Below are 24973 nucleotides of genomic sequence, written 5' to 3' on the forward strand. Positions count from 1 at the left end.
AGCAGAGAAAAGGCCTGAGGACGGAGCATGGGTGTCTCAGTGGCCATAAGCCAGGGTGGGGAGGCAGAGAGAAGGGACATGGCCCCTGGGACCCTGGAGGTGGCCATCACTCATGGCACGAACAGAGGATCGAGCGCCTGCAGGGCAGCCTGAGGGGTGAACTGGGGAGAGGAATGCCAAAATGAAGGGCGCGGTCAGACATGTCAGATTCCGTAAGAGTGACTCAGGGTTGCGGAGTGTCCACAGGACTTAGCTATGGCGAGGTCACCACTGACCCTGGTGGGAGCTGCTGGTGGAGGGCAGGGCTGGGTTGGGAGGGCAATGAAGGTGAGGACATGAGTACAAGCATCTCTCTCTGGAATCTGGGCTGGAGTGGAGACCGAAGAGGGAGGGTGGAGGCTGGAGAGCGATGCAGCCGAGTGGAAGAGTTTGCGTAAATCCTGAGGGCACAGCTGATGGAGTGAGAGTGGGAGCGGATGAAGTGGGGCCCAGAGCACAGTTGTGGGGGGCTTTCCCACATGAAAATGCTCCAAGGACCATGCGTCCCTCTCTTGGAGAGGAAATCAGCTCATCATTAGGTCTGGAAGCAGTGGAGGCTGTCCTGGAAGACTTCCCTGGCTGTGGAGATGTGGAAGGGGCTCACTGCGCTTCCTTCTCTCTGAAGCCCCTCTCCAGGCTGCGGAATAAGTGAAGGCCACACTAGTCCGTACGGCGGGCCTTCCTGGTGACTCAGCGGTAAAGAATCTCCCTGCCAGTGCAGGAGGTTCAGGTTCGATGCCTGGGTTGGGAAGATCCCCTGGAGGAGGGCATGGCAAACCACTCCAGTATTCTTGCCTGGAGAATTCCATGGACAGAGGAGCCTGGCGGGCTACAGTCCATGGAGTGGCAAAGAGTCAGACACGACTTAGCAACTAAACAACAACAGTTAAGACAGTGCTTTCATGCCACGTCAAATAAACCACATGTTCTTTTAGGTGGGCATAGCCGCTTGCCAGGGTGCACAGCTTGGCAAGCAGAGTGCTGGCTGGATTTCAGTCCCTCAGTGCTGCCTTCACCATGCACCTTTGTGCAGTGAACAGCCTGCACAGCCTCACACAGCATTCCCAGGGAGGAGATGAATTTCTTCTTCTCTTTTGACCCGTGTCCCTCCCTTCTCTCCCACCTCCTCTTCCTAGTGCCTCAGACTGATCCCAGCCCAGTGACTCCGCCCCGCCTGGGGAAGCTGTGGGTGACTGATCCCACCCCAGACTCACTGCACCTCTCCTGGACTGTCCCTGAGGGCCAGTTTGACTCCTTCGTGGTCCAGTATAGGGACAAGGACGGACGGCCCCAGGTGGTGCCCGTGGAAGGGCCCGAGCGCTCGGTCATTATCTCCCCGCTGGACCCTGACCACAAGTACAGATTCACTCTGTTTGGGATTGCCAACAAGAAACGGCACGGCCCCCTCACGGCCGATGGCACCACCGGTGAGTGGCAGCCTCCTAAGCCCCCAGCTTTACAGAGGGGCTGACCCCTAAGGCTGACCCCTCCCAGCCTTCCACATGCCTGCCCTCAGCCAGGAGCTGGCTGGGGCCTCCCAGCGAGATGGCTGATGCGGAATCCTGACCCCGCTTTTGGGCTCAGGGCCAGCCAGCCTCCCCCGCACTGCTGGGCCCCTTTCATCCTGTTCAGCTGCTCCCCGAGGCCCAGAAGGTGTGTCATACTCTGGCTGTGCCAGGCTTCTTAGAGTTCAGCGCTCATGCTAATCGAGTAGAGACCCCCACAGTTGTGACAAGCCTTCCAAACCCCAGGCCCCAACCCTGGGGTTCTGCCAGTTCAGCCCCGCCTGGGCCTTCTTATTTACAGCCCCAGAGAAGAAAGAGGAGCCCCGCCATGCAGAGCCCCCAGAGCAGCCCCTGCTGGGGGAGCTGACAGTGACTGGCACCACTGCAGACTCCCTGCGCCTCTCCTGGACAGTGGCCCAGGGCTCTTTCGACTCCTTCGTGGTCCAGTACAAGGATGCCCAGGGGCGGCCCCAAGCAGTACCCGTCAGGGGTGATGAGAATGAGGTCGCCATCCCCCGCCTGGAGCCCAATCGGAAGTATAAGATGAACCTCTATGGGCTTCATGGCAGGCAGCGCGTGGGGCCTGTGTCCGTGGTGGCCACCACAGGTGAGTCAGGCCTCCTCACCCACCAACCCCTAGCCCTCTGAGTGGGACCTGGCCTTGGCGCCTCTCTGCACCTTCTCTTCCTTGGCTCCATTCTGCCAAAGCCTCCGCCGTCTGAAGGCTTCCCTTATCTCAGGATTTCACATCCAGCCGCCAGCCCCTGACATCTTTCTTGGCCCTGCTTCTCCAGCTCCAAGGACAGGCCCCTTTTCCACCATTCTGAGAACTGAGAATCATCCGTCCCGCTGGGCTATCCTCCCACTTCGTGTCCTCAGCCACGGTGTTATTTCCTCATGGCCTTTGCTGGCCTTCTTCTCCTGGCTGAGGCTGTGGTCTCTTCTGAGCTTCTATTACCTGCTGCCCACACCCTCCCTCCACCGATGCCCTGTTCAGAACTGGCAAATCCAAGGCACATGAGCTCCACATTTCCCCAGCCCCCTGAACTCGCTGAGTCCCAGACAGCTTGGAGCAGGGCAAAGGGCTCGCTTTCAGCCCCCAGCCCTACATTCCTCCTAGGGCCCAGCCTCCCCCATCCAGCACATTTCCCTGACTGTGTAGCATTGTGGTTGGGAGTATGGGCCCTAGAGCCAGCTGCCTGGATATTAATCCTAGCTTTGGGATCTTGTGCAACTTAATGAGTCTCTCTGGGCCTCAGCTTTCTCACTTGTCAAATGGGGATAACAAGGGTACACAGCTTCACAGAGCTATTAGAATTAAATGGGTTAATACACTTAGTGCCTAGCACGTCAAAACTGCTATTGAAGAGTAGGCCATCATTTCTCCCTGACTCTCTCCCTTCCCAGTATCCTTTTCTTCTCCCCACCTTTCCACCTTCCCCTTCCTTGTCTGGGTTATCATTCTTGCTTGCTGCTTCCTCAATCTTCTGTGCCCAAAGTGGTCCCCCATGGGCCGGGGAGTGGGTCACAGAAGGGCTGGCTTCCCTTGTGCCAGTCTCCCCACCTCACGGAGCCTCAGCAGAGACCTGGCTACTGCGGACGGTGGGTGGATACCCTTGTGACTGTGATTCTTCCCCCAGCCAGCCCCATTCCCATACCCTTTCCCCTACTCGTGTCTGAAGTGGAGGAAGAGACAGGGCTGCCCGGGGAGGTCTTAGCCAGAGCACACCCCATTTTCTGTCCTGGTCAGTGGGGTTCGGGGAGCTGGGCAACCCCGGGGAGGGGCAGCAACTGACAGGGAGAAGTGCAAGTGGGACAAGTCCTTGCTGCCCCCTCACTTTCCTGTGGTCAGCACACTCCATGAACACAGTATGGAAGAATTCCTCAGTTTTCTCTCATCCTGCCTCACCTCCTTTCTCAGACATGAGAGCCCAGCCAGTGCAATTGGCCAGCAGTACACGGTGGGGTTTAGGGGCCTGTCTCAGCGCTTTCTCCTTCAATGAGTCACTGAATGGCTAATACAAAGGCTACAGGAACTCCTAAGCCAACAGCTTGAAGAGTATACTTGCCAAATGTACTTTTTGTCATGATTAATGTCACCACCAAAGCATGTCACCTGAGAGCCTAATCTCTTCTCTCAGTCCCTCAGGAAGTCCTGGATGAGACCCCCAGCGCCACAGAGAGGGAGGAGACCCCCAGCCCCACAGAACCCAGCACAGAGGCCCCAGAGCCACCCAAGAAGCCCCTCCTGGGGGAGCTGACGGTGACAGAATCCTCCCTGGACTCGCTGAGCCTCTCCTGGACTGTCCCCCAGGGCCACTTTGACTCCTTCACCGTCCAGTACAGAGACGGGGACGGGCAACCCAGGGTGATGAGGGTGCCAGGGGATGAGGATGGGGTCACCATCTCGGGCCTGGAGCCAGACCACAAGTACAAGATGAACTTATATGGCTTCCATGACCGCCAGCGTGTGGGCCCCGTCTCTGTCATCGGGGTGACCAGTGAGTAGACTGTGGAAGCCCCAGGATGGGACCTAGTGGGGAGATCACCCCTTCAGGTGATGGGGGAGTGGGGTGTGGGAGGTTTCTCTCCATGAGGCTTAGCCATGGTGACCTTTGTGGGTCTTCCTGGGCAGAGAAGGGCCTCCGTGAGCTGTGCTGGTGGCAGCCCCGGTCCCCACAGCTGATGCCGGGGGCTCCGGGCATGTCTGTGAGGTGTGGACTGAGCAGGACCACCAGCCTCCTTACGCTTCTCTGAACTGACCTCAGGGCCCCCAGTGGGGACCGTGGCTTGGGAGGAGACCCAAGGACATCTCCTGGGGACCCTGCCTCACCCACTCTGTGTGTTCCTCCTTCTCAGCTGCAGAGGAAGAGACCCCTAGCCCTACAGAGATGGGGGAGACCCCCAGCCCCACAGAGATGGAGGAGACCCCCAGCCCCACGGAACCCAGCACAGAGGCCCCGGAGCCCCCCAAGGAGCCCCTCCTGGGGGAGCTGACAGTGACAGGATCCTCCCCGGACTCGCTGAGCCTCTCCTGGACCGTCCCCCAGGGCCACTTCGACTCCTTCACCGTCCAGTACAAGGGCAGGGACGGGCCCCAGGTGGTGCGTGTCGGGGGCGAGGAGACCGAGGTGACCGTTGGGGGCCTGGAGCCGGGACGCAAGTACAAGATGAACCTGTACGGCCTGCACGGAGGGCGGCGCATGGGCCCCGTGTCCACCATGGGCGTGACCGGTGAGTTAGTGTGGGGCCTTTGTTTGCTTCCCTCCCCTCAGTGGCCCCGAGGCTCCCTGTGGCGTCTCCCTTCCTTGCTGCGATGGAACCCCCTGCTTGGGGACGACCTAGAAAGAACAGTTCACTGCGGACTGGGCTACAACCAGCTGCACCACCTTGAGCGAGTTTTCAACTTACTGTGTTTGTTTTCTCAGCCGTAAAATGGGGTTAATAATGCCCACCTCACAGAACTGTTGTGAGATTAAGTGAATTAGTGCAGGCCTGGCTCAGAGTAAACATGCTGGCAGTGTTGGCCACTGCGATGATTATATCTGGCCTTACCCTGGGGTCTGCTCTGTTCCCTTTGGCTGGTTCGGCTTCTTAGAATGTGCATGAGACATTGGCCTCTTCACCAGGGAAGCTGGAAACTTCTTTTATGACTCATCCGGTGAGTGATTACAGCAAAGAAGACTGTCCCTTCCACCCAGGTACAGGGCCCCTCAGCCACCACAGAGGACCCGCCTGGGCACCCACTCTGCAGAGCCCCAGGGCCAGGCCCAGGCCCCAGACAGGCTTCTGTGACCCTCCTGCTGGTCTGCCCAGCTTGGCCCCAGGGACAGGGCGTCTCTTTTTTCCTTTGTTCACTGAAACAAAGACACAGATTTTTCAAAAGCAACTTTTATTCTAAAGGGAAAGATTTTTAAAAGCAGAGAAACATGTTTCCGGAACATGGTTTCTGTATTTCTCAAAGGAGCTTGGTTGGCTTAGTGTCCAGAGTCTTTCACCCCTGATTTCCTTTCTTTCTTCAGTCAGCACAGAGAGTGGGGAGAGGGGCAAGCCTCAGTGGGTTACTGTCCTGTGGGCCTGAAGTAGAAAGGTGGAGGCTTGTGTTAGGCCTAGGACATACAGCCAAGGTTTCTCCTGGGGTCACCTTAGGTCCATTTGTCTGGGGCAGCCACGCTGGTCCCTGGGCACGTGCGTGCATGCAAGTTGCTTCAGTTGTGTCTGTCCCTATGGACTGTAGCCTGCCAGGCTCTTCTATCCATGGGATTGTCCAGGCAAGAATATTGGAGTGGGTTGCCATGCCCTCCTCCAGGGGATCTTCTCCACCCAGGGATCGAACCCACGTCTCTTATGTCACCTGCATTGGCAGGCAGGTTCTTTACCACTAGCTCCACTTGGGAAGTCCAGTTCCCAGGTAAGGATGGACTATGTCGGGCCCTGACTGGGGCAGTGCAGTAGAGGACAGTTGACTCTTGGAATCGAAGAAACTGCATTCCATTCTTAGCTTCTCAGTTTTAAGCTGTGTGATGGAGCTCATTATCCAAGCAGGAAGGCGATGGGCAGCTGGAGCCTGCTGAGCTGACCGAGGGACTATGCCTGGCACACAGCACATGCTGAGCCGTTGCTAGGAGAAGAACTAACGTGCAGCTTTAGAAACATTGCTTAATTGGGAAAGGATTTTACCAAATGCAGCATGGGGACTGCAGTACTCACGGGTAGTTATCATTCCACCTTCCCCAGTTGAGCCAAAGCACCAGCATAAGGCTTGATGGTGAGGACAGTTTCTCTCTCATGGAAAGAAGTGCAGAGAGGGCGAAAACAAGCAGGAAATGGAAGCTACAAGAACAACAGAGTTGGAAGGCAAATTAAATGGAACACAATACCTGGCCTGGTTCCTGAATCTGGGAGAAGCTCAGTACATGGTGGTCACTCCCTCCCTCCTTCAGCTGCCTCCATCCCTGCCCTTCCCACTCAGACTTACTTCTGTCCTTCTGAGGCCTCACCACCAGCCCATTTTTACTTTAATTTTTAAAAAAATTTTTTTGGTCAAGCTGATGGCTTATAGGATTTCAGGACCAGGGATTGAACCCATTCCCCCTACAGTGGAAGCATCAAGTGCTAACCAAGAACCACCAGGGGATTCTCATGCCAGCCCCACCTCCCCGTTTTAAGTCTATTTACTTACTTTTAACTGTTCTGGGTCTTCATTGCTTCACAGGCTTTTCTCTGGTTGTGGTGAGTGAGCGCAGCTCTCTAGCTGTGGTGCGGGGGCTTCCTATTGCAGTGGCTTCTCTTGTTGAGGAGCACGGGCTCGAGACATGCTTTCTTCTGGAGCTGTGGCTCGAGGGCTTAGTGGCTGTGTCTCCTGGGCTCTAGACACAGGCTCCATGTTCCTGGATCAGGGGTCGGACCCGCGTCTCCAGCACTGGCAGGTGGATTCTTTACCACTGAGCCACCAGGGAAGCCCCCCAGCCCATTTTGAAAGCAGGTTTTATGAGTACAGAGCCTAATCTTATCCTCCCACAGGAACCTGAGAAACAGGATCTTGGGAACCCACCCACCTAGCCACCCCTCTGCTACTTGCCTCTTGGGACCACTTTCCAGGCTGGTCCTAATAAGCAGTGCCTCCCAGACTCAGCTCGCTCTGGGGCAGTGGGGACTAGCGGGTCCTTAGCTCAGCCTCTCCCAGATGTGCATACCACTCATTAATTTAACAAACATTGTAGAGCACCCACTGGGTGCCAGTGTTGGGGACACAGCAGTGAACAAGGCAAGGCTCCTTCCGGGAGCTCACATTCTATCAGAGGAGACAGGCACCAAATTGCACAAATGTGTCTGTAGGGCTGTGTGTGAGACAGTGACAAGAGCTGGGGAGAAAAGCAAAGCCCGGTAGGCGAGATGGTGAGTGGGTGGGAAGCGGGCTGGAAAGGGACTCACTGAAGAAGGACCTGCCGGAGGGAGAGGACAAGTCATGCAGGCCTCTGGGGAAGAGCTTCCGGGCAGAGGGAATGTCTGAGGACCAGCGAGGACTGTTTTGGAATGAGGAGGGTGGTGTGAGAGGTAAACATGTGGGGCCTCGGAGGGAGGTCATTGTAAGGACTTGGCTTTTTGCCCTGAGTGAGATGGAAACCATGGCGGGAACAGGCTCTGACTAATGTGCTAACAGTGGGGAACACAGTGAAGAGGGGAGGAGGAGAGGGATTTAGGAGAAATGTGCTATAATCCAGTAAGACCCATGTGCTTAGAGGAGGTGATTGGTAGTCGCTCAGTTGTGTCCGACTCTTTGCAACCCCATGGGCTGTATCCTGCCAGGTTCCTCTGTCCATGGAATTCTCCAAGCAAAAACACTGGAGTAGGTTGCCATTTCCTTTTCCAAATTAGAGGGGGTGGTGGTGGACTTAAGGAGTAGGGCAGTCAGCTTCTGAAGGCAGTGTCGACAGGACTTACTCGCAGGCCGGCCGTGGGGTGGAGGAGAGGACTCAGGGATGACTCTGACAGTGAAGCGGAGGTTTTGATGAGGTGGGAAGGCTGTGGAGGGAACAGGAGTTGTGGGGGAAAGCCCCTGAACTTGGCTTTGGACTGGAATTTGGGATCAGTTAGGCACCCAAGGAAGATGGTGAGCACACACCCAAGTCTGGGGGTCAGCTGGGAGGTCTGACTGGAGGACTTGGAGCCAGAGATGGGCAGATGGACCTTCAGCCACTTTCCCAGGGTCTCGGTGGTGACTGACACCCCTCCCCACCAAGCACAGCCCCAGATTCTGGCAGGCACTTAGTGAAGGCTTGTCGGCCAGACAGATGTTGCCAATCAGTGTAGTCTTACATCAGAACCACCCCCTGGGCACCACCACAACAACACAGATAATTACTACCAAGGGGAAGAGGGGCTTTTCCTGACAGCCTCCCCCATTTCTGTCTCAGCTCCACAAGCAGAAGAGACTCCTCCGGCCACCGAGCCCCCCAAGGAACCACACCTCGGGGAGCTGACAGTGACAGATGTGACCCCCAACTCTGTGGGCCTCACATGGACAGTCCCTGAGGGTCAGTTTGACTCTTTTGTGGTCCAGTACAAGGACAGGGACGGGCAGCCCCACGTGATCCCTGTGGCCGCAGACCAGCGAGAGGCCACTGTCTCCGGGCTGGAGCCTGAGCGCAAATACAGGATGAACGTGTATGGGCTACATGGTGGGCAGCGCGTGGGCCCCCTCTCCGTGGTGGCCCTGACCGGTGAGTGAGGGTGGGTCAAGGCAGTCCCCATCCCTGGTCACCCAGGGCCACCCCCCATCCCCAGCCTCTCGCTCAGATCCTCCCCAGTCACAGGCATGTGGTCTGTTCCCTGACCCCAGAGATCCTCTTGTGAGCTGGAACCTTCCCTGTCTTCCAGTCTCTATCTCTGCTCTGCCTCCTCCCCCAGGCAGGCTTGTCTTCCTCCCCTCCGACCAGGTTCAGCCAGACGCTATCTCTCTGATCATCCACAGCTGTTTCCTCCCCTCTCTTCACAACCCCGCTGTGACTTGGACAGGCTACCACCTCCCCCTGCTGCCCTTTTTCACTGGGGTTAAACAACACACATCCCTCGAATCTTTTCTCAGAGGCCCTCGGCCCCCCTGGCCTGGGCTGTGTTCCCTTCTGGCCAACCCAGAGTCTTCCTTCCTCAGGGATATGGCCCTTGCTCTCCGCTCCCGGCGTCTCCTGCCCCTCACGCCTTCTGGGGACAGGCCACCACCGTTTCTGTGCTGTGGTGTCTATGAAACCAGTGAACCCCTTTCAGAGCAATGTTTTAAAATCTATAAAGTAAAATGCATAGGGCTTACTATAACATATCGATTTTATTGATAGCCAATTATCAAAGGTGTTTTAAAACTCGAATTTATGAATTAGTAATATAGGAACTTCACTATTAGTCCATTAAATAGCAAGAACCTTGTGGCATGTTTAATAACCTATTTAGAAGCAGTGATGAGTGTAAAGAGTGTTTTGAAGTTTCTGCAGTAATTCTAAGCTGATGTGACAGCATCTGTGATTCCTGTTGGTGACAGTCATGAGCACTGCTAGTACCACTGTGTTGGTTTCCTATATGCATCATTGAAGGAAATGCTAGAGGCTGGTGAAAATAGAGATGTAACTGCTCCCTATCTCAGTTCAATACCCCCTGGAGGCCCTCAGAGCCCAGGAGCCCTGCAAGGGGGAAGTTTTCCTGCCGGAGATCTCAGCCATGTTCTCTGTCTTCCTGGATCCTAGCTCCCGTCCCCCCAGCCCCAGTCACAGAGCCTCCCGTGGAGCCACGCCTGGGGGAGCTGACGGTGATGGATGTGACCCCGGACTCTGTGGGCCTCTCCTGGACCGTCCCCAAGGGTGGATTCGACTCCTTCTTGGTCCAGTACAAGGACAGGGATGGGCAGCCCCAGGTGGTGCCTGTGGCCGCCGACCAGCGTGAGGTCACTGTCCCCGGCCTGGAGTCCAGTAGGAGATACAAATTCCTGCTCTTTGGGATCCAAGATGGGAAACGCCGTGGCCCAGTCTCTGTGGAGGCAAAGACAGGTAAGAGGGACCCCCACGAAGCTGAGGTCCCAGCCCCGCTGTCCTTCTTCCCGCTGCCTGAACGCCTCTCCTTTCCACCTGGTCTCCCTTTCATCCACCTCTTCCTTTTTATTTGAAAAGCCCTGCTACCTTCTCCCTTCCCAGTCAGATAGGAACCAAGAAAATGAAGTGGGTTCCTGGATCAGTTCCCCCGGCTGACTTTCACCTCTTCTCATAATTCCTACTTCTGTTCAATGGGGGAGGCTCCTCCAGGACCCTTCCTGGAAGGTGGAAGCACGAGACACAGCAGGACTGGGAAACAAGGGCGGGAGGCCAGAGCTGTTCCACATCCAAGTCTCAGCCTTGTGTAGCCATCACCTCCCGAGAGAGAGCTTCCACTGACCCTCACCCTTTTTCCCACCCTGCAGGCCCAGGCACGCTGGGTCCCGTATCTGCCTCTCCAGAGGGACCGCTTTCCTCCCCTGCCCTCTTCCTGGAGCCTCAGAAATGAGGACCAGAAGAGCCCAAGACTGGCTGCCCAGTCTGGCCCAGTCAGGCCCAGCCCATCTATGCCCCTTTCCTGGATTTTGATCCAGGCCCTCCCCTGCCCCTGGGGGTTCCCAGTTGCCAGAGAACTCTCACAATAACAATGCCGTCAGCTTCCTTGCTGTCCAGAAAGGCAGAAGGCCAGCTCCTTCTCAGGCCCCGGGATGGCTTCTTGGGCAGACACCAGATCCTTCTCCTGTCTGAGCATCCTTCTTCTCCTTGTACCCCTCCTCACACAAAAGCAGTCCCAACTCCTCCACCAGGTCCTATGAGGGTCACCGTCATCATAATATCCTACCTCCCCACCGGCTGTCTGCCCCCAGGGACCTGTACCCACTCTGATGTCCCCAGGACCCTTGGGTTTTCCCAGAGAACAGTCAAATCACAAGCAATGGATTCCTTGGTCAAAGAAAATAAGCAGATGAAGCCTGTGATAAGCCGCACCCTGCCAAGGAAATGGTCCCTATCAGATGGCTAGAGTCTGGATAACAAGTGTAATAAGATAAATAGGAAGCTAGGGAATCGCTTTTCCCAGGACAGAAGGCTGCTCCCTGCGCTGGTTAATGGACAGAGGCATGGCCAGATAAGGATGCTGGTGGGCATGTGATGGTGATGGAAATATCTGGGGGAAGCATTGATCATTTGGGCAGTTCTAGATTTTTCCAACTCCAGAGGGAAGCAGTCAAGGAGTCATTTTGGAAAAAAAAAAATAAACACAAGAAACTTTCCTCTCTGTCAGTTGGCCGAGGTGACGCCAGCCCAGGAGCCCCACCCCGCCTCGGGGAGCTGTGGGTGACAGACCCCACCCCAGACTCACTGCGCCTCTCCTGGACGGTCCCCGAGGGCCACTTCGACTCCTTTGTGGTCCAGTTCAAGGACAGGGATGGGCCCCGCGTGGTGTCCGTGGAGGGCCATGAGCACTCAGTCACCATCAGCCCTCTGGACTCTGGCCGCAAGTACAGATTCCTTGTCTACGGCCTCCTGGGCAAGAGGCGCCATGGCCCCCTCACCGCCGAGGGCACCACAGGTGAGGGCAGCCCCTGCAGGGGGTGTCCCTGGTCTGGGGGGGCCCTTGGGGAAGGTTGCTCTGGTCACTTGTGGTGGCTGTCATCATGGTTGTTGTTTGGGTCTGGTTGTCTGTCTGGAATCCAGCCCATCTCCTTGCACAAGCCCAAAGACCCAGTCCTGCAGGGCGCAGCCGCAGCTCAGTCCCATCTTTAGACCTCTCAGTCCTTCCCTTCAGGGTCACCCAGCCTTCCAGAAACAACCATTTCCTCTCTGTGTTTCCATCTCAGAGACCCGCAGAGCAGTGGACGAGGCTGGAACAAAGCGTCCCTCCAAACCACGTCTGGGGGAAGAGCTGCAGGTGACCGGTGTGACATCAGACTCCGTGGGCCTCTCGTGGATGGTTCCTGAGGGCCACTTCGACTCCTTTGTGATCCAGTACAGGGACAGAGACGGGCAACCCCAGGTGGTGCCCGTGGAGGGCAGCCGCAGGGAGGTCAGTGTCTCGGGCCTGGACCCTGCCCGCAGGTACAAGCTGCTGCTCTACGGGTTGTCCAGGGACAAGCGAATGGGTCCCATCTCTGCCATCGCTGTGACCGGTGAGTGCAGCCAGGGGAATTCGCTGTCCCTCCTTCCCACCTGGCTCTCCTGGTCTGAAGGAGTCAGGATTTCTGAGCTTCCTGTACCCCTTCTTTTGGGGGAAGAGGTCAGCTTCATATAGGCATAATTTACATACAATAAAATTCACCCACTTTAAGAGCATAATTCAGTGAGTTTGGGAAGATGTCTAATTCATGACCATTACTACAGCAAAGATAGAAAACAATGACTCTAGACGTTTCCCCATGCTCCTTGACTGTCAGTTTCCCTGATCCCAGCTTCTGGCAACCACTAATTGCTTTCTGTCATTATAGTTTTGCCTTTTTAAGAAGTGTTTTGTTTAACAGACTCATACAGTACATAGTTTTTTGTGTGTTTTTCCTGCACTTAGCATGATGCTTTTGAAGTTGATCCCTGGGTATCAGTAGTTGGTCCTTTTTATTACTGATCTCTTGTCCTCACCTCCTTCCCTCCATCCATCCTCTTGGAGAGTCTTGGTGCAGCGACAGACCACTCACCCCTCTCTACCTGTCTCTCAGAACCAGCCCCTAGGGAAGAAATCGAAGCTGAGCCTGAAACCTTCAGTCATACAGCATCTGAGCCCCATCTGGGGGAGGTGACTCTGGAGGAGGCCACCCCACACAGCCTGCATCTCTCGTGGACAGCAACTGAGGGAGAATTTGACTCCTTCGAGGTCCAATACACAGATGAGGATGGGCAACGCCAAGAAGTTAATGTAGGGGGCGACCAGCGTGACATCACCATCTCTGACCTGGAATCCGGCCACAGATACCTGGTGAGCCTGTACGGTTTCCACAACGGGCAACGTGTTGGTCCTGCCCACATCGAGGCCATGACAGGTGAGCAAAAGAACTCTGCCCACTCAGCTTCCTTCCAGGGGGCCATGAGGGCGCAGAGGAGGGCCGAGTCCCCGCGGACCCTGTGCCCCTCTCTCAGGTCCTTTTCTCTCCATGTCTGTGTTCAGCCCCAAGAGAGGAGGATGATGAACCTTCAGAATCTCCCTCTACCCCCCAAACCCCATCCACCGTGGCCCCCGAGCCTCCCATCAAGCCCCGCCTGGGGGAGCTGGAGGTGACAGATGCCACGCCTGACTCCCTGAGCCTCTCCTGGACCATCCCCGAGGGCCAGTTCGACCACTTCCTGATCCAGTACAAGAACGGGGATGGGCAGTCCAAGGTGGTGAGGGTCCCTGGGGACGAGGACAAGGTCACCATCTCGGGCCTGGAGCCAGACCACAAGTACAAGATGAACCTGTATGGCTTCCATGACCGCCAGCGTGTGGGCCCCATCTCTGTCATCGGGGTGACCAGTGAGTAGACTGTGGAAGCCCCAGGATGGGACCTAGTGGGGAGATCACCCCCTCAGGTGATGGGGGAGTGGGGTGTGGGAGGTCCCTCTCCTCGAGTCTGAGCCATGGTTACCTTTGTGTGTCCTCCTGGGCAGAGAAGAGCCTCTGTGAGCCAAGCTGGTGGCAGCCCTGGTCCCCACAGCTGGCCCCAGGGGCTCTAGGCATGTCTGTGAGGTGTGGACCGAGCAGGACCACCCAGCCCCAAGGACCAGTTCCTCCGAACTGACTTCAGGGCCTGGAGTCAAAGCCAAAGCTTGGGAGGAGACCCAACGACATCTCCTGGGGACCCTGCCTCACGCTCTGTGTGTCCCTTCTTCTCAGCTGCAGAGGAAGAGACCCCCAGCCCCACAGAGATGGAGGAGACCCCCAGCCCCACGGAACCCAGCACAGAGGCCCCGGAGCCCCCCGAGGAGCCCCTCCTAGGGGAGCTGACAGTGACAGGATCCTCCCCAGACTCGCTGAGCCTCTCCTGGACCGTCCCCCAGGGCCACTTCGACTCCTTCACGGTCCAGTACAAGAACGGGGACGGGCAGCCCAAGGTGGTGAGGGTGCCCGGGGACGAGGACGAGGTCACCGTCTCGGGCTTGGAGCCAGACCACAAGTACAAGATGAACCTGTACGGCTTCCACGACCGCCAGCGTGTGGGCCCCGTCTCTGTCATCGGGGTGACCAGTGAGTGGGTGGTGGAAGCCTCAGGGTGGGACCTAGTGGGAGATCACCCCCTCAGGTGATGGGGAGTGGGGTGCGGGAGGCCCCTCTCCTCCAGGCTGAGCCATGATGCCCTATGTGCCTCCCCTGGGCTCCCTGAGGACTAGAGTGTCCTCCTGGGCAGAGAAGGGCCTCTGTGAGCCATGCTGGTGGTGGTCCTGGTTCCCACAGCTGACACCAGGGACTCCAGGCATGTCTGTGAGGTGTGGACTGAGCAGGACCACCAGCCTCCTTAGGCTCCTCTGAACTGACCTCAGGGTCCCCAGTGGGGACCATGGCTCGGGAGGAGACCCAAGAACGTCTCCCAGGGACCCTGCCTCACTCTCTGTGTGTCCTTTCTTCTCAGCTGCAGAGGAAGAGACCCCCAGCCCCACAGAGATGGAGGAGACCCCCAGCCCCACAGAGATGGAGGAGACCCCCAGCCCCACAGAACCCAGCACAGAGGCCCCGGAGCCCCCCGAGGAGCCCCTTCTTGGGGAGTTGACAGTGACAGGATCCTCCCCAGACTCGCTGAGCCTCTCCTGGACCGTCCCCCAGGGCCACTTCGACTCCTTCACCGTCCAGTACAAGGGCAGGGACGGGCCCCAGGTGGTGCGTGTCGGGGGCGAGGAGACCGAGGTGACCGTTGGGGACCTGGAGCCCGGACGCAAGTACAAGATGAACCTGTACGGTGTGCACGGGGGGCAGCGCATGGGCCCCGTGTCCACCGTGGGCGTGACCGGTGAGTGAGAGCGGGGCTTGGGATGAGGTTTCAGGAAAGGTCTCATTGTAGAGCCTCTCGAGTGTCTTCCACTGAAGACCCTAAAACCCCCAAATCTCTACTTCATTCATTATCCATTCAGCACTTCAGGACAAGTGTGATCTAGGAGCAGAAAGAGGGAGTCCCAGGGAAATGCTTGCCCTTGAGAGGCTGTTGGGGACTGAGGCCTCCAAGCCAGTCATACATGACCTGTCTGTGGCTCTCTGCTTTGCGTAGAAACTCTGAAAAGAACACTTTCGGGGTGTTGGGACAAATGCAATGAAATATTAAATCTCAACAAGTATTTATTATATAAAATTTCAGACATATATCCAAAGGGAAAGAATAGCATAATGAATTCCTATGTGTCAATCACCCTGCTTCAACCAAAAGCACGTCTTGGACAGTCTAGCTCATCCAGAGCCCACTCACCTCCCACCATCCTCAACTCGAATATTATCTTTCTTCTTCTTTTTTTTTAATGTATTTTATTCTTGGCAGTGATGGGTCTTCATTGCTACACACAGGTTTTGTCTAGTTGTGGCGAGCGGGGGCTACTCTATGTTGCGGTACACAGGCTTCTCATTGCAGCGGCTTCTCTTGTTGCAGAGCTCAGGCTCTAGGTGATGGGGGATTCAGCAGTTACCACTGGAGGGCTCTAGAGCACAGGCTCAGTAACTGTGGCACAAGGAGTTAGTTGCTCTGTGGCATGTGGAATCTTCCCGGAGCAGGGATCAAACCCATGTCCCCTGTGTTGGCAGGCAGATTCTTAACCACTAGGAAGTCCTAGAATGTTTTCTTTATTAACAGCTTTATTGAGGTATACCTTACATACCATAAAATTCACCTGTTTTAAGCATACAGCTTATCAATCTTAGTGTATTCACAGAACTGTACAACCATCATCACTATCTATTAATAATTTTAGAACTTTTCCACCACATTGAGATGAAATCTGGTGTCCAGACCCATTTTCATGCCCATTTCTGATCCCCACAAATCTACTTTCTGTCTCTGTAGATTTGCCTTTTCTGGACACATCATATAACTGGGATCATGCAATACCTGCTTCTTTCATGTCTGACTTCTTTTACCACATTTTAGCATGTTTTTGAGGTTGATCTGTGTTGTAGCATGTAGCAGTACTTCATTCCTTTATAGTCAAATAACATTCCATTGTATGGATACACTGCTGTAATATTTAAAAATGTATTCTGTACACTCTTTACTTCATCATTACATATTTAAGTGTACTGCTCTTTTCAAAAAGACCATTTAAAAGTAACCATGACACAGTGATTGTGCCTTTAAAAACCAGATATTCGGGTATTACAAGTTTCCTGATTCCCTGGTGGCTCAGACGGTAAAGAATCCGCCAGCAATGCGTAAGACCTAGGTTCGATCCCTGGGTTAGGAAGATCCCCTGGAGGAGGGCATGGCAACCTACTCCAGTATTGTTGCCTGGAGAATCCACATGGACAGAGGAGCCTGGCAGACTACATTACAGTCCATGGGGTCACAAAGAGTTGGACATGACTGAGCGACTAAGCACACAGCCTCCTGATAGTGTCCTAATTGTCCTTTTGCAATTTTTTGTTGGAATCAGATCCAATTAAAAAAGATAGGCTGCAATTGGGAGAACTGGGATTTTAAATAGGGTAGGCAGGAAAGGCCCTAAAGAGAAGTTGACATTTGAATGAAGACTTAAAGGAAGTGTGAACATGAGCCATGCTGACATCTGGGGAAAGAACATTCAGGCATCGAGGCGAGAGGCCACTTGGCACATTGGATGGACCATAAGGAGGCCACAAAGAGATTGTGATGGCATAGGCACAGCTGGGTCTGAAGTTAGGCCCCCAGAGCTGGCCCACCTTCTGGCCTGAACCCAGGAGAGCAGGGCCTCAGCAGTTCCTTCCTGCAGCAGGAACAATTCTGTTTGCCTCTCTCCCCAGCCCCGGAAGAGGAGCCCCCTGCTAGCCCTCCTTTGAAGCCACAGCTGGGGGAGCTGACTGTGACAGATGCCACTCCCGACTCTCTGAGCCTCTCCTGGACTGTCCCCGAGGGCCAGTTTGACCACTTCCTAGTCCAATACAAGAACGGGGACGGGCAGCCCAAGGCGGTAAGGGTGTCCGGGGACGAGGATCGGGTCACCATCTCGGGCCTGGAGCCAGACCACAAGTACAAGATGAACCTGTACGGCTTCCACGACCACCAGCGCGTGGGCCCCATCTCCACTGTCGGTTTAACTGGTGAGTGTGCAGCAGGACACTGACCCCGAGCTGGGCTCAGTTTCCCTTTAATTGCCAGTACTCATGTTTTTCTCCCATTGTTCTTGAACCTGAGCCTCCTAAGCTCCTGGGAGTGGTTCTGTGCCTGTCTTCACTCCAAGCCTTAGTGTCACTTTAGCTGTCTCACCCTTTACACTTTTTGAGTCCTTGAAGAGGGAGGATGCCAAGGAAATAATAGACTCAAGCAGACCTGGGGCTGGCCTTATTCTCGGCCCCTTAGAGCTGTGTGACCTCAAGAGAGTCACTCAACCTCTCTGTGCCTCCCTTTCGGCATTCGTGCAGAAAGAATAGCCATACCTGTCTGGCAGGGTGGGCGTGGCTTGGCTCACCCACAGTGTTTGGTAACTACTGGCGGCTCCTTTTGAGGAAGAAAATTAGTTACTGAAAACCCTTGGGTGAATTCTCATAATTATTATTGATTTCACTGGGTAAAATTGTATTTGATACTGATAGCCATGGATTCTATGTCAACACGGAACCCTGCTATCATGGATACTGTTACTTCAGTAGTTAACATTAATCATGGTGGCTTAGTTGCTAAGTTGTGTCTGACTTTTGCAATCCCATGGACTGGAGCCCACCAGGCTCCTCTGTCCATGGGATTCTCCAGGCGGGAATACTGGAGTGGGTTGCCATTTCCTTCTCCAGAGGAAGATTCCTGACCTAGGAATCGAACCCAGTTCTCCTGCATTGCAGGCAGATTCTTTACTGACTGAACTATGAGGGAAGCCCTAATATTAGTCATATGTGCAGCTAAACAAGATATTTTCTCTTCATTAAATACTCCTCATCTTGGCTGTTGGTTGCTTTTGTTAAGTTCCTTTATAGCTATTACCTGCGACATGCTTAAAACCTGGTTCCCAAACACAATGGAGATATGAAATACGATGATTTTATAATTCAGCTATTAAGCCAGAATAAAATTCTATGCAGAACAGGAAAGACAAAAGAAATCTGTGGGTGTGATGGGTCTTCCCTGCCATAAACTGGCAAGAGAATTAATACAAGGTCCTCAAGCAACCCAACTGCAAAGATGATCTGATTTCCTGTGGTCTCATCTCTGCTGTCAACTGTGGAATCTAAATTAGATTCTCAAATGCTCAGAAAGGCCTTCTAAACCAGAGGAGGTATTAAAGGAAAATACTTAGGAACCTGAGCACAGGCACCTCCTGACGCGACGTGACTGTTAGACATGGTGCTGTTACAAAGCATGAGTCCTGGCCCACTAAGTGAATTCGCTCAGCAGCTCCTGCAGTTTCCATGCTGCACATGCTGAGGTCAGCGGTATCCCACCGTACCATCTTGACAACTCCACAGTGTGTGCCCTGCCCCTGGAAGCTGAACATTTAAACGAGGGAAATGAAGTCTTAACCCTGGGGCACTGGCATCCCAGCTTCAGGGCCAGAGTATATCTGGGAGTATATCTGGGAGAAATCTCAGAATCCATCCAGTTAGGGAGGAGCTCAGGAAACATGTCACCATCCTCTTTGTCTCCTGATCCAGCCTCAGAAAAAGACCAAGAAATGACCCCAGCCCCAACAGACCTGCCCATTGCAGCTCCTGAGCCTCCCATCAAGCCCCGCCTGGGGGAACTGGCAGTGACAGATGCCACCCCCGACTCCCTGAGCCTCTCCTGGACCGTCCCTGAGGGCCAGTTCGATCACTTCTTGATCCAGTACAAGAACGGGGATGGGCAGCCCAAGGCGGTGAGGGTGCCTGGGGACGAGGACAGGGTCACCATCTCAGGCCTGGAGCCAGACCACAAGTACAAGATGAACCTGTATGGCTTCCACGACCGCCAGCGTGTGGGCCCCATCTCTGTCATCGGGGTGACCAGTGAGTAGACTGTGGAAGCCCCAGGATGGGACCTAGTGGGGAGATCACCCCCTCAGGTGATGGGGGAGTGGGGTGTGGGAGGTCCCTCTCCTCGAGTCTGAGCCATGGTTACCTTTGTGTGTCCTCCTGGGCAGAGAAGGGCCTCTGTGAGCCAAGCTGGTGGCAGCCCTGGTCCCCACAGCTGGCCCCAGGGGCTCTAGGCATGTCTGTGAGGTGTGGACCAAGCAGGACCACCCAGCCCCAAGGACCAGTTCCTCCGAACTGACTTCAGGGCCTGGAGTCAAAGCCAAAGCTTGGGAGGAGACCCAACGACATCTCCTGGGGACCCTGCCTCACCCTCTGTGTGTCCCTTCTTCTCAGCTGCAGAGGAAGAGACCCCCAGCCCCACAGAGATGGAGGAGACCCCCAGCCCCACGGAACCCAGCACAGAGGCCCCGGAGCCCCCCGAGGAGCCCCTCCTAGGGGAGCTGACAGTGACAGGATCCTCCCCAGACTCGCTGAGCCTCTCCTGGACCGTCCCCCAGGGCCACTTCGACTCCTTCACCGTCCAGTACAAGAACGGGGACGGGCAGCCTCAGGTGGTGAGGGTGCCAGGGCATGACAGTGGGGTCACCGTCTCGGGCTTGGAGCCAGATCACAAGTACAAGATGAACCTGTACGGCTTCCACGACCGCCAGCGTGTGGGCCCCGTCTCTGTCATCGGGGTGACCAGTGAGTGGATGGTGGAAGCCTCAGGGTGGGACCTAGTGGGAGATCACCCCCTCAGGTGATGGGGAGTGGGGTGCGGGAGGCCCCTCTCCTCCAGGCTGAGCCATGATGCCCTATGTGCCTCCCCTGGGCTCCCTGAGGACTAGAGTGTCCTCCTGGGCAGAGAAGGGCCTCTGTGAGCCATGCTGGTGGTGGTCCTGGTTCCCACAGCTGACACCAGGGGCTCCAGGCATGTCTGTGAGGTGTGGACTGAGCAGGACCACCAGCCTCCTTAGGCTCCTCTGAACTGACCTCAGGGTCCCCAGTGGGGACCATGGCTCGGGAGGAGACCCAAGGACATCTCCCAGGGACCCTGCCTCACCCTCTGTGTGTTCCTCCTTCTCAGCTGCAGAGGAAGAGACCCCCAGCCCCACAGAGATGGAGGAGACCCCCAGCCCCACGGAACCCAGCACAGAGGCCCCGGAGCCCCCCGAGGAGCCCCTCCTGGGGGAGCTGACAGTGACAGGATCCTCTCCAGACTCACTGAGCCTCTCCTGGACCGTCCCCCAGGGCCACTTCGACTCCTTCACCGTCCAGTACAAGGGCAGGGACGGGCCCCAGGTGGTGCGTGTCAGGGGCGAGGAGACCGAGGTGACCATTGGGGGCCTGGAGCCGGGACGCAAGTACAAGATGAACCTGTATGGCCTGCATGGGGGGCGGCGCGTGGGCCCCGTGTCCACTGTGGGCGTGACCGGTGAGTGAGGGTGGGGCTCACGGGTCTCCGGGGTGGAAATACCTTTTCCTCATGGGTGACCTGGTTGACTGTTCTGTTGTTTCACCAGACCTTGAACCCCTTTTATGACCTTCCTCCATGGCCCTGGGCCGTGACCCGAGTGTAGTGGTCTGGCCTTTGTCCACCCACAGCCTCATTGTCCACAGTAGTAGCATGACCTCTGATGATCAGTCACTGCCTGCCTCGAAGGGTGATATATGTCAGGCTCAGACCAAGCTTGACTTTGATAGAATTTTCTTTTCTTTCCATCTTAATCACAAATCACAGCATTCTTTTTCATAACAAGAAAAAAAATGAAAGAAACAACCCAACATCCAATCACACTGAGATGATTAAGTAATTAGACAACAATCTGTGAAATGACCTATTATGGCATCATTGAAATGTTTAAACATAAGACAATTATTTTATACTTTACAATGAAATAAGAGTTTACAATGTTTGTAAGGAGGCTAATCAAAACCACTTGAAAATAACTTGCATAGTAAGACAACTGGAAGGAAACACATCCCACGGGATGCATGACTTGTGGGACACAATAGAATATTTTGTACTTATTTTTTCCCACTTTGTTCTGTTCTGTGTCATTTACATTTTCTTAAGTGACAAGAAGCTTTTCTTTTATAATCAGGAAAATTTTTTTCAATACATCGTCTCCTCTTTTGTATCCCTTCCATCTTTTCCGCTTATCATTCTTGCAATTTATTTCATTGATGATTATGAAAAAGTTACAATTTCTAGTCTCTAAGAAATAAGGGAAAAAAATCCCCAAGGTGAATTAAATTCCCCACTTGTAGTCAGGGTGGCTTTTCTAAGTCACTGTCAGTCGTGACAGTATGTCACCAGGGTCCCTCTGCACGTGGGAGAACCCAGCTCCTGAAAGCCAATCTTTTTGGGGGTGAGGCAACTGTCTGTGTGAGGTTCACTCTTCCCTCCTGAAGACACTTCGGACTGAGAGCCCCCTCTCATGCAAATCACAAGCATGTGCAAAAAGCACAGAGTGACCCATGTCCCTACTCCACATCCACTGCTGGACTACTAATTCTTACAATCCAGGGTTTCTTTTTAAGTCTGTATTTTTCTCTGAAAAGCATATAGCAACATGATGGAAAGTTTGGAAAACAGGGGAAAAAAATCTCTCATCGGACCACTTTCTGACCCAAGAACCACCATTCATAACAATGTGTGTAACACCCTCTCTTTCTGTGTTTTCCATGCCCGCATGTTTTCAGGTTGCAGAGGGTTCATGTAATTCTTGGCTCTTAACTTTTTTTGTACCTAAGTTACACTGAGAGCATTTATCCTGTGGCTACACAACCGTCATTAATCATCATTTTAATGGCCATTTGATGCTTCATGGTGAAAGTGCCATAACAAAATTAATCTTCTTCTGTGGTTCCTTTGGAGTCCTGACACATCTTGCTGTCATGAATAATCCCAAAATGAACTCCGGTGATACAACTTTTCCTGCTTTTTAATAATTTTCTTAGGATAGCTGCCCAGAAATGAGATTATTGGTTCAAAGGAAATGAGCAGTATTTTGGCTCCCAACATGCATGTCCGAATTGCCTTCTGAAGGTTCATGGTGCCCGCCAGCCAGTATGTGACGGGGTCGGGCGTGTCTCAGTCTCCCCTGCGTGGAGTCACCGAATGCTGCATCCAGAGGTTGCATGAGCCTCCAGGCCTGCAGCTTGAGGGGTGTTTCGCTGGATGCCCCCAGTTGTCTCTGCTTATATCAGCAGACGTCAAAGCAAGTCGCCATCTAAGCCTCTGCCCCCAATCTCTTTTCTCAGACCCTCAGGAGGTTGTGGAAGAGACCCCCAGCCCCATGGAGCCCAGCACAGAGGCCCCAGAACCCCCCGAGGAGCCCCTCCTGGGGGAGCTGACAGTGACAGGATCCTCCCCGGACTCGCTGAGCCTCTCCTGGACCGTCCCCCAGGGCCACTTTGATTCCTTCACAGTCCAGTACAAGGGTAGGGACGGGCCCCAGGTGGTGCATGTCGGGGGCAAGGAGACCGAGGTGACCGCTGGGGGCCTGGAGCCTGGACACAAGTACAAGATCAACCTGTACGGCCTGCACGGGGGGCGGCGTGTGGGCCCCGTGTCCACCGTGGGCATGACCGGTGAGTGAGTGCGGGGTGTGACCGATGCATGAGGTGGGAAGCGTGGGGTGCAGGATGGGGAGGACGGGTCCTGGAAGAGTTTCTCTTTATTCCCATCTTAATGAAAACATAAATATTCTCAGCAGCACATCTCTTCCAGAACGTCAGATGGTCGGGGCTTCTTGTTAAAAGGCAGATTCAGGTTTAGCAGGTTTGGCCTGGGGCTGGACACACTGGATTTCTAAAGTCCTTCCTGATGCTGATGCTGCTGGTCCAGGGACCACACTCTGCTAAAACTCCTCACAAAGCAACTGGACACTTCCTTAGATTCTACAGACAGAATCGTGCTTGCATGCCTGAGGTCCTCATAGGAGCTCAGCCGAGCTCGGCCTCTCCGTAGTTGACTGGAGGCTGTGGAGGAAGGCAGGAGTGTGCTCAGAGTTTAGTGTCTGGACTGAAACGCCCCCTAGCCTCACGGTTTGGGTGTTAACAGACTTGTGACACCAGTGGTTCAAGAAAGATGTGGGTGGCCTGAGCCAAGCACTGAGGAAGTTCACTGAGATAAACCTTGAACGTGGCAGAGAAACCAGTTCTTATCCCACGGGGCTCACAGACAGGCTGTGGACCAGCAAAGGGGGATGTGTAGGTGACGGGAAGCCCCACGGCCAGGCCAAAACTGGGCAGTGAGGCCAACACCAGCCTGCCTGCCCACGGGTGTCCACAGGTTCCCACGGGACAGCTGAGACTTGACGACCGGCAGGCATTATCTTGGTAACACTTACAGACAGGATGAAGGGTCTCAGTCGGTACTAGGAACATCATGGCACAAGAGAGGATTTTGTATGAAATTCTTGGGGTGGGAGAGATAGTCTTGAGATGGGGATAGAGAGGTTGGGACTGCTCAGGGAGCCAGGAATTTCTCTCCCAGAATAGAGACAACTGCTGCTCAGTTTTATGCTGAGACTGAGACCCTCGGATGTGCTTTTAAAGGCTCGTTCTGGCTCCCTGTGAAGAACAGGTGGAGGAGGGAGGCAGAGATTCATAGGGAGGTGGTAACCCAGGTGACAGGTAAGGGCGTCCCAGACAAGGGTGGCGGGGCTGCAGGTGTGGGGAGTGAGAAGATGCAGGAGGAACTCCAGAGAGAGAGTCTCCAGAGAGATGCTCTGAGTCTTACAGCAGTTGGTGCATGCGTGCTAAGTCGCTTCAGTCGTGGCTGACTCTGTGACCCCATGGATTGTAGCCAGGCTTTTCTGTCCATGGGATTCTCCAGGCAAGAATATGGGGGTGGGTTGCCATACCTCCTCCAGGGGATCTTCCTGACCCAGGGATTGAACCTACATCTCTTAGTCTCCTGCTTTGGCAGACGGGTTCTTTACCACTAGCACCACCCAGGAGGACAGCAGATGGCAACAGGAATGGATCCAAGAAGACTCCGGGTTTCTGATTAGAGAAGGGGGATGGGGCTTCTTCTGAGATGCTTGGGGGCCAAGACATGAGCCAAAAGGAGTTCAGATGCCGTGAGACCGCAGTGGAGGGAGGCCCAGAGCACAGTGGCCATGTGGGCCCGTGTGTGAGGAAGGGTGCTGGTAGGTAGGGGTGAGAGCAGGGTGGATGAGGCTAAGGTGCCAGGAAGGCCAACATTCAAGGGACCAGAAAGAAAGAGTTAAGAGAAAGAGGAGTTAGAGCTCCTGTGGACAGACATGTCCTGTACCTTATTATTTTATTTTTGTAATACATCCCTTTGTACGCTGAACTGAGGACTGAGGAGACCTCACCTATCCTGTATGTCTCTGTGCAGCTCTGGACTACGACTCCATGACCACCCAAACCCCATCCACCGCGGTCCCCGAGCCTCCCACCAAGCCCCGCCTGGGGGAGCTGACTGTGACAGATGCCACCCCCGACTCCCTTAGCCTCTCCTGGACCATCCCCGAGGGCCAGTTCGACCACTTCCTGATCCAGTACAAGAATGGGGACGGGCAGCCCAAGGTGGTGAGGGTGCCCGGGGACGAGGACGAGGTCACCGTCTCGGGCTTGGAGCCAGACCACAAGTACAAGATGAACCTGTACGGCTTCCACGACCGCCAGCGTGTGGGCCCCGTCTCTGTCATCGGGGTGACCAGTGAGTGTGTGGTGGAAGCCTCAGGGTGGGACCTAGTGGGAGATCACCCCCTCAGGTGATGGGGAGTGGGGTGCGGGAGGCCCCTCTCCTCCAGGCTGAGCCATGATGCCCTATGTGC

The 24973-nt window shown here is 54.8% G+C and overlaps 1 protein-coding gene across 1 annotated transcript in view; it reads left to right on the top strand.

The window, feature by feature from the left end:
- TNXB (tenascin XB) overlaps positions 1–24973 on the top strand; it is a 56248-nt gene that overhangs the window by 22342 nt on the left and 8933 nt on the right. Inside the window, 18 exon segments of the mRNA XM_070456750.1 lie at positions 1176–1466; positions 1846–2151; positions 3686–4045; positions 4404–4778; positions 8462–8767; positions 9782–10081; positions 11346–11633; positions 11902–12210; positions 12751–13071; positions 13197–13541; positions 13902–14252; positions 14635–15009; positions 16980–17276; positions 18819–19151; positions 19512–19862; positions 20245–20592; positions 22425–22754; positions 24532–24855. Of these exon segments, the coding sequence (XP_070312851.1) occupies positions 1176–1466; positions 1846–2151; positions 3686–4045; positions 4404–4778; positions 8462–8767; positions 9782–10081; positions 11346–11633; positions 11902–12210; positions 12751–13071; positions 13197–13541; positions 13902–14252; positions 14635–15009; positions 16980–17276; positions 18819–19151; positions 19512–19862; positions 20245–20592; positions 22425–22754; positions 24532–24855 (5910 nt within the window).

This window comes from Odocoileus virginianus, chromosome 27, assembly GCF_023699985.2.
Source record: "Odocoileus virginianus isolate 20LAN1187 ecotype Illinois chromosome 27, Ovbor_1.2, whole genome shotgun sequence".
Taxonomy (NCBI): Eukaryota; Metazoa; Chordata; class Mammalia; order Artiodactyla; family Cervidae; genus Odocoileus; species Odocoileus virginianus.